Source organism: Bicyclus anynana, chromosome 3, assembly GCF_947172395.1.
Source record: "Bicyclus anynana chromosome 3, ilBicAnyn1.1, whole genome shotgun sequence".
In the NCBI taxonomy this organism is placed as follows: domain Eukaryota; kingdom Metazoa; phylum Arthropoda; class Insecta; order Lepidoptera; family Nymphalidae; genus Bicyclus; species Bicyclus anynana.
This window is the reverse complement of record NC_069085.1, coordinates 14,829,220-14,845,226: the sequence shown is the minus strand read 5'-3', so window position 1 is coordinate 14,845,226 and position 16,007 is coordinate 14,829,220. Positions and strand designations below refer to the sequence as shown.

The 16,007-nt window shown below is 36.3% G+C and overlaps 2 protein-coding genes across 2 annotated transcripts in view; one reads left to right on the top strand and one right to left on the bottom strand.

Moving 5' to 3' along the window:
- LOC112052565 (integrin beta pat-3) overlaps positions 1–4,563 on the top strand; it is a 63,330-nt gene extending 58,767 nt beyond the window's left edge. The window contains exon 7 of the mRNA XM_052891322.1: positions 968–4,563. The gene's annotated coding sequence lies outside the window, so the exon portion shown is untranslated. The remainder of the gene's footprint in view (positions 1–967) is intronic.
- A 1,719-nt stretch (positions 4,564–6,282) lies between these two features.
- The window catches only part of LOC112052560 (serine/threonine-protein kinase svkA), a 114,908-nt gene continuing 105,183 nt past the window's right edge, over positions 6,283–16,007 (bottom strand). The window contains exons 12-13 of the mRNA XM_052891184.1: positions 14,921–15,012; positions 6,283–12,890 (exon numbers count right to left, since the gene is read on the bottom strand). Of these exons, the coding sequence (XP_052747144.1) occupies positions 12,881–12,890; positions 14,921–15,012 (102 nt within the window). The 3' untranslated portion in view covers positions 6,283–12,880. The remainder of the gene's footprint in view (positions 12,891–14,920; positions 15,013–16,007) is intronic.

The window sequence follows — 16,007 nt, the reverse complement described above, 5'->3', positions numbered from 1 at the left end:
AAAACTGTAAACTGAATTGTCATTAAATATATTTTGATTTGATTTGATTAAAATAAGGTAGGTCTGGCTATCCCAGGCCAAGAACACGACTAACGTCTACCATTGAAACTGTTGAACCATTTTTGTTTGTTTTTGATATTGAACCTACCTTTTCCTGTAAGCGCCGCTTCCGTTCCAAAATACAAGTAGTAATACAGTAAATACGCACGTTCCCCCATCATATGGTAAATATTTACAAGTTTAGTAATAAACTTACTAACAGTTAATCGGTATTCGGTACCAATAAGACCGCTAAAGCGTCTGACTCATATACTGCGTCACAGAAATCCTATATGACTCACAATGGCACGCGTTTTTTTTCGATGACATGTGATTTGGCCGCGATCTCACCTGATGATGCTATGGAAACGCCCTAATTGGTATAGAAATTAGGGATATGACCAAGAAACTTGAAATATACCTACGAGTAACTATTACTCGTATCTCTGGTCTCTGGTTATGTCAGCTTAAACTGGTTTCTGTTTTTAGATTCGTTTGGGTTATTGACTTCTTAATTTTAATATTACGTAATATTATGAATAAAGTCAAGGGAACTGTTAAATTTGCTACTATTATAAACAAAAAAAAATATTTAAAATTGTACAAATATTTTTTTTTAGGAAAAAAAGAACCGCCATTGAATTAAATAGAATATTTAAATCTACCCTAAAATATTCAAAAAACAAAACGTTTTTGCAAATCGGATGTATCGTTATAAACATAATGTATATACCTACATATAGATTGAAAACCTACCGAACCTGTTTTTTTAAGAGTCTGTAAAAAAAATACTTCCATAAAATTACTCTACCATCAAGTGATATCGCAGTCAAGCGTTAATTTGACGACTAATCGAAACTAACAAACAGGTGTGACTAATGGGGCAGTATTGTCAAGTTTCTTACGTTATTGTTTCTTTTGTCCATAGATACGTAATACCTGAATCACCGAGGACCTTGGGGCCAAAGGGTCAACGGTATACGCGTTGGGGACACTGCAATACGGCCCCAGTATCCCGTATCGAAACCCATTCCAACACTGCCTGTGATCAACACGATATGATGAAGAAATTGCATTCGTCCGGTGTCGTCGTCGCAAATTGTAACTATGTATACTGTTAGTAATAGTAGTAGGTGCGTTCTGATCGTTTAGAAATGTCCAATTTTTAATTCTACTACAATATATCTCTGGTCAATAATAAGTACCTATGATTTGTGGAATTCACACTATTAAGGACGCTATGTTACATTTTATAATAAATAATTGTAATATTTGTTAATTAGATGTGTAGTTTATCGACTGCTGCCAATATTTTATCTTTATCTATAAATATTTTATCTATCATTACACAATTGGCAATTTCTAAACGATCAGTATAGTAGTAATAGCGCGTTTTATGTAATGCCTCTGTGATATTTAAGATGATTAAGTAATAAGTGTTTTATTTTATAAAGTGACTCACACGAGTCATGGTACGTACGTTATCGCGTATTTAGATTAGCAATCTCGATTATTAAAAAAATACGTGTTGACGCACGGTGAAATAAGTGGCGAAGTTACGAACGATTTACACCTGCCGGTTAGAGTGGATTCAGTAATATTCTTCCGTACAAGCGTTGTACGGAACAGTCGGACAAATGTATTAATAGAGTTACTATTTACTATATATTAAAATCTCCAAAATAATTCATCTTATGGACGTACTTACTCTGTTGAGGTTTCACCTGTTACTTGATGTTATATTACAGTAAGAAGGTAACAAGTAGGTACTTACCTTAATTTTAGTAGCTATTAGTTCCAATTAAACGATTGATGGATTTGATTAAAGTTTAAGTAGTTTATGATAAAAAATAATCAATACCTCTGAGAATACATCCAGTTACGTACCTTGTAACTGGATGTATTCTCAAAGTTATTGAATTTAAATAATACTTATGTTGACAGTTAGATTAACTTAAATTCGTGCGCTGGTTCGCAGAAGTACAGTTCATCCGTAAGGTGTAAATCGATCAGTAAACGTCACCGTGCTTAGAGAAAATGTATAAAATATATTAAATAGCATTAGTTTTTAGGTGATTTATGAATTCTGTGTAGAAGTTGAAATGGGGAGCCATTAACGTATGAGTTCATCCATTTGTTAGTCATGACTGTGAATGGTTTACACACATTTCTCAATTAATGAGGGTACCTTGACATTGTAATAACGGCGTCTTAAATGCAATTAAAGCTTATTATCAGTAGCTTCATAGATATAATGCTGATATGCAATCCCACAAATACTTCGTGATCAATTGGCTTATAGGTGCCCTGACTAAATGATCTCATTCGAGTTTACTATGACTGACAATTTTAGAAAAAAATCAAATAAGTTTTAAGAAGATGGGTTAGTGACTCATGGTATTCGAACTATTTGTGACTCGTAAACAATATAGGAAACTTACATAGGTAGTATACCCAACCTAATTTGCAAAGTACCTACATTTATCTACCTTGCATTATTTTTCATTTGTAATTAATATTTTTTGTATTTCCGTACCTTTTAATTTTGATTTTATACATACAGGTATAATATTGACATAAAAGTTGACTTTTTAAACATACCTAATATTCCAGTTTGTAGAATCGTCATAGAATAATAATTAATTATTCATTACGTAGATACGATACACGGAAAAAAAATTACGGAAACAGGTAGAGAGATACCATTCTCCGATGAATACTAAATCTGATTTTTTATGCGATCTACTACTTACTACCTATGTACAAAGTTCTTCCGGTATTTAGTTATAAGATTTCAAAAACAATATATTACTCAAAAAACAATCTTACGTCGTCAACTTTGACGAATCAATTTGTAGTTAATTACCCAATAAAAACAAATGTATTCAACTCTTAGGTAATTCTCTTACCTTAATATACCTTGCAAGGCAGTGTGAGAGGTAACGTTTTTCCATGGTTTTGTCTACAAGGTATTATGTTGCTCTGAAAATATGCTACTATCCCTATTTTTGTGCACTATTGTAAAAGGTATCTTCTACAAATTGTTATTTATATGTATAGGTAAATATCAACCTAAAATATGTTAAACTATGTATTACAGACTTATTTCCTCATGTGAAAGTATCTAAAGCACCAGGAAAGTAGGATAACGCAGCAGTTTTTAAGACGCAGTGGGCGTAATATCGCTCGTGAGTTGTGGTCCCAGGCTCCGTGGGCAGAATCTCTGCTGCGAGTATCAAACGGATCTCTTGACTAACGGGTTTTTGTTCAACCTCTGACACATGCCGATGCCTACCTACCAACTGCAAACCAGTCACCACAATACATTTTGATATCGAAATAACGTTACTCGCTTTTCTTTACTTTGGAATATTGACCTATATAATTTGCTTGTAGGTATATTATACATATAAGTAGATTTATTCTTCAAATGATGTATTTCCTATATAACAGCACAATTTTATCATTATCATTTGTGGTTAACCTTGCATCTATATTATTCCATAAATAAACTAAATTCTAGATCAAATGTAGAAAAAATTGTGATTTGTGATGATTGAAACCTTTTTACGCTTTTCAGTTTACGCATTTTTAATTTAATTAATTAACTTGAATGTGTAAGGTACCTACCTAATTTAAGTAGGTACCTATTTCCAAATTATTCGGTAATTTCATAGTTAAATTTTTATATATTATAATCTTACATACATAGTATAAAGGTAAACATCCAATAAGACATTCATTTTTAATTTTAACAAATCTATCAATCTAGTAGGTTGCCTACCTAGCCTCCATATACCTACTCGGGCTTTAATATGTACCTAGATATAACCTAACTGTTAAACTGATAATTATGTATGTTAAACGATAAGTAGGTACGTGTATAAATTAGGCTATGACAACTGCATTGTACTTGATAATGTTATTTGTAAATATTATTAACCCGTTTCTTTTATACTTAATTTAATCTATCAGTAGCTTTAGTTATTCATGTAACTTAATCATAAATCACCCTCATTGTGATTGTCAACAATAACTTACATCACATTAAGTAAAGTTTTGTTTATTTTTAATATTCACTTACAATATAATTTACAAAGAACTGATTGTAATGGATTGCACGTTCTATTTTTCGTACCTAGTACTTACTCTTTGGCGCATTGGTTTTTAACAGCACTCTATGCTACGGCTGTTACAAAACTGCATTCGAATCCAAGACCATTTAGATCGAATTCGGACCTCGATTTTGTTGCAAGTCGCATAATATGAGCTTGCAAAAAGCTATGTAGGTAAGTACGGGAAAGCGGGAAATAATGTTCAAAAAGTTCTGGCGAGCTTTGAAAAAAATATACGAATCTCCGTTACTACGTAATGTATTTAAAATGTAATAAATGTGTAGGAATAAGTATTGTATAATCTAGCTTTTTATACATTTGTAAATTTGTACCAGCTGCCTGATGCCTGACTGGGGTGATCTGAATGAATCGTAAGATTGTTACCTAATAAATCGACTAATAATACTTTTATTTTCTTTTTTTTAAAAACCATCCTCCTTTTTCGAACTCGAATTCGGGTAAAACTGGCAACAACAAGTGTTCCGCCAATCGCGTGCTATAGAAAACTACTGTTATGTACCGATTATATTAATTTATAATTATATCTACTGATATTTTAAAGAGGTAAAGTTTGTGGTGTATTGTAGGGATAATCTCAGGACTAACTTGACAAATTTTGAGAAATCTTTTACCACTAGTAAGTCACGTTATATTTTGTGAGTGTCTTAAGCTATATTTTCAGAATCAAATTGTATTTAAAAGAAACAATACATTGTATTTTCACCATTACTTATTTAACATGACACGAATGCCATTTTTGGTACTAAGGGGGAGAAATAGTAGAAAGAGGGTAATGTGCAATTGATTGATGTTCCTTAGAAACCAAGCCAAAATAATTAAAGGTAATTAAGGGTAGAAATTAGAATGATATTTATAGTTTCAAAGTTACCCCTTTTACTACTTCATAATCACACATCAGATGTCATGTAGGTCAGAGCTACTTTTCCTTAAATTATAAAATCTTAAAATGATTCGTGTGCCCGGAATGATTTTACCCACCTATTTAACTTCTCGTTTATTCGTATTCCCCATGATCCCTGAAGGGGGAAACGGTGTTACTTCATATTCGCCATATCAGCTGATAGAGATTTGTAGACAGATTTTCTAGCACCTCGATCCTAACTTGCATTCAGTGATTCCTTGCGATTCTTTTAATGTTGCCCTAAAGTATCTAATGAATTTAATTTGCTTGAAGACGACAGTCTTCGAACAGTGCGTGTTGCTAGTGATGACCTACGGATTCGAGACTTGGTCGCTGACTTTGGGCCTTATTAGAGGACTCAAAGTCATTCAGCAGGCGATGGAGCGAGCTATGCTTGGAGTGTCTCTGCGTGATCGAATAAAAAATGAGGAGATCCGCAGACGAGCCAAAGTCACTGACATAGCTCAGCAAATCGCGAAACTGAAGTGGCAATGGGCAGGCCACATAGTTCGAAGAGCCGATGGACGTTGGGGTCCCAAGGGGCTGGAATGACGACCCTGCACCGGAAAGCGCAGTGTTGGTCGACCCCCACCTAGGTGGACCGAGGATATCAAGCGGGTTGCAGGATGGCGCTGGATGCTGGCGGCTCGAGCCCGTTGTGCTTGGAGGTCCATGCAAAAGGCCTATGTCCAGCAGTGGACGTCTATCGGCGGAATAGGCAAGGTAATGGGGGATCGACAGAGCTATCTAGTGCGTAATGGCGTAGCTACCAGGCTGGGCGGTGCAATGCCCCGGGGCCCTCAAGCTAAGGGCCCCTGGAATCCATATAAAATCACTATCGAGCTGAACTTTCGGAAACGAAAAAGAGCTGATGAATGATATTTTAACTTGATAAAACCTAATAATGCATAATATTTTTACTTGATAAAACCTAACCGGTTTAGATAGAGTAGTGGGCCCCATTTATTTGCAACAGGGCGCTTGGGTAGCGAGCTACGCCACTGCTAGTGCGGATGCATCATTCGAACATCTTGGAATCCTAAAATGAGTATCAGCTTATTAAAGGCCTTACCTCCCTAATGATTGACCAGAATTAAAATTGTATTTTCGCCTTCGGTCTTCATATGATTTACTTATGTTCACAAAAACAATTTCTAAGTCTTTACCTTCGATTAGTGGAATATAATAGAAAATAAAACCAACACATCCAAAATTAAATAACTTCTTTTATTTCAGAGTCAAATTTGTTTCCTACATAAACGTGTTAGAATGACGCCGCAACATCAATTGACCATTACACTAATGGTGCGCGCCGTGAGCTGTTACTTCGACTTGGTGCATGAGTGGCTTATACCGAGCTACGAGTTACACGCGCCGCCCCGACGCCGCGACAGCGCGACCGTTGCATCACGACGAACGCAAACGCGACAGTCGCGCGCCCTACTCACTAACATTCATGACAATTCACCGTATATTTATATCACAGTTACTCAGTAAAGCGTTGTTTAATAACCGACATTCTTCGACTTCGAATCCACACGGGGTCGGGGCGACGCGCGATGTTTTACACTACGCAGACTTCGATACCGATAGACTTATATATTATCATAATAATATATATTTTAATTTATTAACTATGCAATTATGATCACAATACCCATGAACCAAACGACGCGATCTTGAACAATCATGCGAATTCTGTAGGTAACCACTACAAACCACTACCGAGCGGAGGCCGCGACAGCTTGGGCGGGACGCGCGTCGCGACTAACGCGTCGCGGCCTCCGCTGACGCGTCTCGACTACGATCCAATGCCACAAACACCTAATTTTAATCAATAATCAACAATTATCGCCCAACTTCTAACACTACACGCGTTATTACCATATATTAATACCATCAAGTGGAAAAATAATTTTTGTTCCTCCATCGAAATCAACATAACATCTCCCATGCTCGATTCACATGGCAAAACAAAAATACAAGGCAGAGCACGACGCGCGGGCACTCGCGCGCGACTCGCGACCAGCGGCCGACTGACGAGCGACTGTCGCCGGGTACACATGCGGCCGCAGTAAGGTGTAACTACCCACATTTTCTCACAAACATTACAAGTATAACTTCAAAGAAAATAGATCAAGAAAACTTGTTTTAAACATACTAATGTTGTTGTGCATGAAGCTTTAAAAACAAATTAATTAAAACCAAATAATTCTGAATATTTAGAAAATTAGAAAACAACTCGATTACAAATGGGAAAACCAATGGCCATATTTATATACTTAAGACTTACTTATTTTGATAAAAAATAATTTTGTCTTCACATAAAAGGGTCTATCCCGCTTTGTCAAAAAAAATCAAATCTACCTATGATCAGAATTTAACACATTAATCCAGTAGATCTTATCATGCAACACCAGTTAATCTATCGATGCATCACATGTGTACTCAGCTTAACGCAATACGACCTTTAGTGCGCAACAAAAGAGTAGGAAATAAATGACGGCGCTGTAGTCACTTGCTATATGGTAATCCTGTTTTCTGTCATCCACTTAGGACTGCAACTACTTGATACTTGATAATAATTGATATTTTGTTTTATACGTACTTAGATAAAATTATGTTCTTATTTAAAATACGATGATCAGTTGAAAATAATATTACTATTTAAAAAAAATATTTACACCACTATCATGTTCTGGGTTCTAAGATAGCTGATTTTATGATTTACATATTATATTAAATTTAGAAGAAAGTATATCTCATCTAAATAAATGATATTTATTGTAATTCATCTGGTAATTATCCGAATTTCTACTATTATTTTAATAATCTGTCAAAACTATCAATAATAATTGGTTGCGCTATTATGACAGATCTTTGTGATACTGACAGTAAATTTGGTGTTGCCACATAGCTAGTTTATTAGTACCATTTTTAATAACTTCTACTCTTTTATGTCGCACTATACGTCATAGTTGTAATAAGCCGGATTTACATTTGTCTGACGTGTCGTGTCGTGTCGTGACGAATCAGAACAGAATCGGTTACATAAATTTTGTATGGCACGTTTACACTTACGTGTTGACATGTCGTGATGGCTTCTGATGTGCCCCATACAAAATGTTTGATACCGATTCTGTTCTGATACGTCACGACACGACACGACACGACACATGTGAATCCGGCTATATGTGACATATCCCCCGTCAGCCCGGACGCGTTCTTAATAACGAGTTAGAGGCAATGCTTAGTGCTTCCTAATATTAGCATAAGAATGGAAAAGGTACTTACAAACTAGATTATTGCGAGCGCGAGCGCGCGCGCGACGGTGTCTCCGTACGCTTATAAGAACACTTCATTAAACAGCTTTCTGTATATTACACTACACAATTTACACATTTATAATAGGTTTACATTTTTACACAGCGATAATAATTGTTTTTTTTTTATTTTATTTGTAGTCTTCATAATAATATAATCTATATAGTTTCCGATTGCTAAATATTGTCGCATATCAAGCATGTCGTGTCGGACACCGCGTGGTCGTTGGTGTCGGGAATACTTCTCTTTTTTTAATATATAATTCACAAAACACTAAAGCTAAAGTATCGCCTCACCTCGTGTCTACATTATCTAAACGAAATAAAATTAAAATATTAAAATTTGCAACAAATAATTAGATTAATTGTTTTTAGAACATCTTATTAGCCACGTATTTATTACAAAATCGGTAAACAACCGAACACTAAAGCCGGGTGTACATTGGCGACACGCCACCCGACCTTGTGCGACGCCATTTTTCAACGATCAAACCAAGTCTTCGTATTACGACAAGTTGTCGATACGATTTCACTTGTCGCGCAAGTTGGGGTGGCGTGTTACAAATATTCCCGTACAATAAAACTTATTTCAATAAAATTAAACTAAAGAATTTTATTAACACTCCTACGAACGGTCTCTGTACGCGGTGCGTCGGCGCCGCCGGTTAAAACAAGAACGAGAACGCAATCAAGTTCGACGAAAAAAAAAAATGAAATACAAACAAATAAATCTATAAATGCTGACAATGTTGTCTTTTGTCTGGAATGACACTAAAGAAACACTACCAAATTTCAACATACTTCTAAGCATATAAATACGTTAGAATTTCGACGGCCGTAGTGAATGGGCCTCTATACAAAACGTGTTAGTAAATAAAATAAAAAAAAAAAAACTTTATGGCAAAATATTGGCGAAGTGTAGCTAACTCGCTCTCCACGAATATTTATAAATCAACAAGGTCAGATATTATAAAACAAACAACCCGCATACAACCGCCGCGAGGCCACGCTTCATTCATAATGGCGTCGCGATCGGACGTGTAACCTAAGCCTTATAGCGATGGTATACATGAAAAAAATCACGACAATAAGGGGTATATAAAATGTATATAATTTACACGTATAAGTCACATAGTACGATATACCTATCATAAGATGTAGTGTCTCAATGTTTATAAATACGTTACATTTTAAAATATGGCATTGCAACTCTGCAAAAGTTAGACCATCGAAACTAGATAAAAATGTATGCACACTTTTGCGTAAGAACAAATATAAGAGGTACTTAAGGGGTCCGATTTTTATTGTTTTTGATCAACCAACTCGACTTGACTCGACTTTGGCTGGTAAGAGGCTTCGGCAGTGGCTAACTACACTACCGACAAAGACGTAACGCCAAGCGTTTTAGCGTTCCGGTAAGATTTCGTGTAGAAACCGAAAGGGGTGTGGATTTTCATCCTCCTCCTAACAAGTTAGCCCGCTTCCATCTAGGACAGCATCACCACTTACTATCATGTGAGATTGTAGCCAAGGGCTAACTTGTAAAGAATTAAAAAAAAAGACTCGACAGTGTAATAATTACATACGCAATTCTTTCTACTAATAAAACTATAAGCAAAAATACATTACTCATCTCGTTCCGTTGACCTGACTTCATGCACTGCTATAGTCTCTACTTCGTCCAGTATTTCGATTTACGCATATTTAGATGTTACAAATTGATTGTATGAAAAAAATACCCTTTATTTAATATAAATATCCAAGAACTAAAGCGGTGATTACACTATTATATTTTGAAAGAGATTACAATAATATAAGGTCACTAAAAGACGGACTTTGGATAGAGTTTGTTCAGTAATAATGAGGTGAAGTCATAGCTCATTAAAGCTACCCAGCAACCAACATGCACATCTCGTCATTTATTCGAACGTTGCTCGTTCAACCATTGAACATTGCATTGTCAACCAGTGAAACACTCGCTGTCAACAACTAAACGTCGCGCTGTCAACCAGTGAAACACGCGTCGTCAACTACTAAACATCGCGCGGTCAACCAGTGAAACACTCGTCGTCAACAACTGAACGTCACGCGGTCAACAAGTGAAACACTCGTCAACTACTGAACGTCGCGCGGTCAACCAGTGAAACACTCGTCGTCAACAATTGAACGTCACGCGGTCAACAAGTGAAACACTCGTCAACTACTGAACGTCGCGCGGTCAACCAGTGAAACACTCGTCGTCAACTACTGAACGTTGCGTTATCAACCAGCGAATCACTCGTCAAGTACTGAATGTTGGGTTATCAACCAGTGAAACACTGGTCGTCAACTACTGAACGTTGTGCGGCCAAATAGTGAAACACTTGATGTCAATTATCAAAAGTCGCGTGGTCAACCAATGAAACACTTGACGTCAACTACTGAACATCGCGTGGTCAACCAGGGAACCTCGTGTCGTCAACGATTGAACGTCGCATAGTCAAATAATATACCAGAAATATCTTTCGTAGCGATAGGACAAAAGAGAGAGATTGAAACAGTTGTGCAGTAACGCCACTAGATGGCGCTGTTTCAATCCCATAGAAATTCGCGTTTACGTTTACGCGATCGTCACAGTATGAAAACATTGAAAACTCCCAAAAGGCACTCTGGTAACGCTACAGAGTTAATGTAATGGGTGCGGTAAGGCGGTAAGACGGTGCATGTAGTGTACCGGACGGCTCTTATGTGCTATGACCTTAATACTGTTTAGAATTATTCTGAGACGGTTGCTTTATATTTTGTTGCGCGAAAATAAACTCTTTAATAAATAATAAAGTGTTGGCTTATTATTGAAGTATATCTGTTTATCCAAGCGTTATAATACAATAATATAGAATTGTATTCAGTGGTCGTCACATAAATATTTATTTATTTTATATCCGCAATAAAAGCTCATACAAAATACGTGTTGCTAGTGTATATAATATTAATACATCAGCGATGAATACAATATGGCTTGACAGAGCACTTTGAGAACAAGTTAGGGGCCGTTTTTCATTTTTCATTCTGTTTTTAACACGTTCGCTGCGCCACTGATTTTTCTGTACTTTCCTCTGGTGCGGTACGAGGTTTTTTGACCACATACTAAAACTTTGTGGTGTGGTACGAGGTCCTAGTAACTCTTGAAGTAGCTAGACGTACGAGGTCAATTGACCTCGTACCGCAGCGAACGTGGTAAGAGTACGTTAAGGATATCGTGACAATCAAGAGAGGAGGATTCATAACTTCCGTGACGTATACTTACAATTCTAAAAGTACAACTTTTTCGTGTAATCAACACGCGAATCGATTTTTTGATTTTCTTTTTTGTGTGATAAAGGAAGAGCCTTCTAAAATTATTTAATATGCAATAGATAGCCCCTAACGCTTTCGAATCTTATAATATTCAACGCAACGCAATTCACAATACGACATAATAATCCGTTTATGATATTTTTATAGGAAGTAAAAGGACAATCATCAGCGCATATACAAAGTCGGCTTAAGAAATCGACATTCTTAAAACATGAAGTATCAGGTTACACCTACACTTAGGAGCAAACTAAAATAAAAAGACACAACTAAGAAATATTATGTTCTGCTATGAAGTACAGAGAACAGAGAAATATTAAGTTCAGCTGGTGGGAGGCTTCGGCCATGGCTAGTTACCACCGACAAAGACGTCCCGCCAAGCGATTAAGCGTTCCGGTACGATGTCGTGTAGAAACCGAAAGGAGTGTGGATTTCATCTTACTCCTGACAAGTTAGCCCGCTTTCATCTTAGATTGCATCTTCACTTAACTCAAGGAGAATAAAAAAAAAACATTGTTTTAGATTTATTGACAAGCATAATTACGAGGATTTGTGTGCCCAGTGGGAGTTTACAATATTTTCATACTGTTACTATCGCGTTGGCGTAAACGCAAATTTATATGGAGTTGAAACAGTTGTGCAGTAGTCCACTAGATGGCGCTGTTTCAATTTCTTATAAATTCGTGTTTACGTTACGTGACAGTAACAGTATCAAACTGCCACTAGGCCCTCTGCTTGTGACTTTTCCGCAAAGTCCATCTGGTATGTCTGTTTGATAAAATACAATAATCTCTAAATTGTCCATTAAATGTGGCAGTAATTTGAAAATAAAAGGATACGAAACGTTTGTTGATTCATAGGCCAAATTGTCCTTTCTTTGCGTTATTTTGTCATAATAATGCGTTGCGTTACCGCGTCAAACATGTTTCACACTAAGCGATGTTTGACAAACAAAGCCGCAAGTTTGATTAGACGAAAAGTTTGTCCGTCTACGAAGTTTTCACAAGCAAGGTGTGCGGCGATGTATGCGGGTTGCGGTGCTGTGCGGTGCTGGCGTAACAGTTGCGTTGCGTCGCCGTGCGCGGTGAGGCAGCTCGCGGTGCGTCGCCGCACGGCCGCATGCGGTGCGCGGACTGGCGCCACTGATATTATAGGTCCCTGGAATAAAAATATTATATATTTTTCACTAGTCTTGCTCAAAAACATTGTCATATTACCACTCCACAGCGGGGCTAAACAAGCATATTAGCCTCTAGGGGCTAAAGTAATTTTGTTTTTTTAATTATTGTTTGTTACGAGTACTGGCCTACTTTATATCGAAGGAGGTTATATGGCTCCGCGCGTCGAGCGATTGAGCCAGAGAAAAGGTCCTGACTGTTTGATAAAAATAAAACTTGGAATTAGAATAAAATGCAGTGTTCTTGTCTGTGGAATGCGGTTGTTTTTTTTTATTTGATGTTTATTGAGTTGCGAATTTATAGAGCGAGATTTGAAGACATGGGTGCACGGTGTAATACCTTTGCCTTTTCTTCATGGGAAAAAATTATATTAATAAAGAAAATAAAATTAAAGAGCGAGAATTTAAAAACAATTATTGTCGTGAATAATCTAATTACTTGATATTTTTAAATAAATTCATTGCGAATTTGTGACCGTAATTTTCATGTTTCGCATCATTAATTGTTATGTCTTCATCTAGTGAGAATGGTGACCCTAATTTGGAGATGGTTGAAATAAGACTTACAAATTAAACACCTACTTACGAAAAATTTAATAAGTTTAGAAAAGAACAAGTGCATTCTTACTTACAACTTACGCATGGTGTTTTTTAAACCATTATCTAACATGTTTACCCCTCATATTCATTATTCAACTTCACTGTAGTCGGAAATTAAGTTACCGGGTAAAAGCATTTCCCCGAAACATCCAAAGTTGTAGCATTTTGTACCTACATTTTAATTTTCAAATAAAATATATCATTGAATATTGTACTATTTTATTTTCTCGCAATCGTAGTGAAAAGCAGAGTGTAACACGTGGGGCTAAACCCATTATAAACTCGGTTTCTATTTAGGCGGCCCTCGCCTTCGTCTTGGGCCCTAAAAATACCTCGTATATAATGGGTCTTTTTAGCCCCTTGTATAACAATCTACTATTTTAATTCATCTTTTACATTTATTAAGCCAAAAAAAAATAGTTTTTCTTCCAATACGCTAAGAAAATAACATTCGTGCCGGCATAGAAAACTTTCATTACTTCGGAAATTCCGAACTTGCATATCTAATATTTTATTAACTACAAAAAAAACAATTATGTTTTCATACAAAGTAATAGGCTACTCGCCTGCTGAAGAAAACTAAGAAGATTTTTTGCATAGAGGCAGTTTAGATGCCTAGAAACTCTAATCACATTTTCATTTGTGAAAATAATCTCGTAATTGTAATATTTTTATAAAACAAAAATTGTATTTTTATCACGTCACCGCAAACGCCAATCATAAACTGTAACGTCATTCGCTACAAGGCATCGGTTTGTGATTGGCGCTTGCGATGACGTGATATAATCACATAACTGTAAACGCCAATCATGCTATCATGTTATCTCTATAAAGGACGTCACTTGGTAATGTGTTGTGTTTCGGCGGCAAAAATTTTACGTAGATATTTTTTCATTTATATTAAATTTTTTACTGGTTATTATTGACGGGGCAAAATAAAATATAGCTTATAATACTTCCATAATTCAGTTTAAACACTGTTTACAAGAGGCAAGTAGCCTATTCAAATAATACCGACTATCCATGTAACACACGCCTTAAATTTTGCATTTTAATATATAAATACGTCATTATTATAAGAATGCGTATATGGGACACATTTTAAGATCTATCTATATAAGAAATATTAGATAATATTAATTTTAGAAACACATGCACCCTTGAACATTTTGAATTAATTTTTGTTAAAGAATATAGCCCTAGAGTTATGGAAAATACTCCCGAGCAGCCTGTATAAAGAAAAATAGTTCATGTATAGTTTTAATTAATATCTTTTTATATGGCCCCTAGGAATGGGCGTTCAATCTAATATTTTTATTGATAACTTTCAAGCTTTTATAGACGGTTAAAATCTAGCTTAGCATAGTTAGGTTAAGAAATAGTACATAAAGCAGAGCGAGACCTTACCTACCTCATCCACTGGTGCTTGGGCTGCAGCGGGTTGTGCGCGGGCGGCGAGGGCGGCGCGCTCGTGTGCGACTGTGTCGCCACCCTTTGCACCACCTGAAAAATATAAATATTCATAAAACCAATATTAACAAAGGCGTCCTAACAAGACCATAGACAGATCCAGAATGACCTTGAGTGGAGTCACGAACTTGTGATTGTTGTATGTAGGGTTAAAGGAATCCTTGACAGTTAACTAACACTCCCCTTTTCCACTTATGACTCTCTCTCCGCCTATCCCAAGTAAGTAACCCATAAAGAATTACACAACAAGAATACCACGAGCATACTGAAGCCGACCATACGACGAGCGCCTTATGTCGCAAGCCGTTCCCGCCAACAGATCGCTACCCTTCTCTGACTCCCTACTCTTTACGGAAACAAGTCGCGTCGGCACGAGCCAACACAACTTCGTCATATCCGTCTCAGAGTACTATTTCCTCCACATAATATTAACTATACTAATATTAGAAAGAGGGACATATATTGTGGGGGGGGGGGGGGTAATCTACAGAACTGACTTTCAAAATTCTTTCAAAAAACAAACCTACGTTTTTTGTGAGTGTTAACTTTAAAGAGTTCTAGCTAAGGGTCAATTCGAAGTGTTTATCTATGGTAGACACTTAAATTCAAAGTGATCAGCCTTGGCTGATAAAGTTATATATAAGCTTCTCAGCCCATCAGCTCTCGCTGAAACCATTTTGATGATAATATTGTATATGGGTCTGCAATAATTGCCTTAAGTTTCATATTTCTCTATACTGGGTGTAAGGGACAAGATACCGAAAACTGCGTGAAGAGGTTAAATTTAGTTCCCACAACGATAATATAAATACCAATGACGTATAGTTGTGACCTGCCTATTTGACCAACATTAAATTTACATTGCTAGTTTTTGTTAAAAATCTTGATTTGACTTTTTTATTAGAAATCGTATTGTACTAAGTACAACTAAGTAACTTCTTCTTCTTACTAAGAACTTCTAAGCTGTAATTAGTTAAAATAAACTGTAAAAAAATAACAGTATCGTGAAAAGACCGACAAAAAATTTC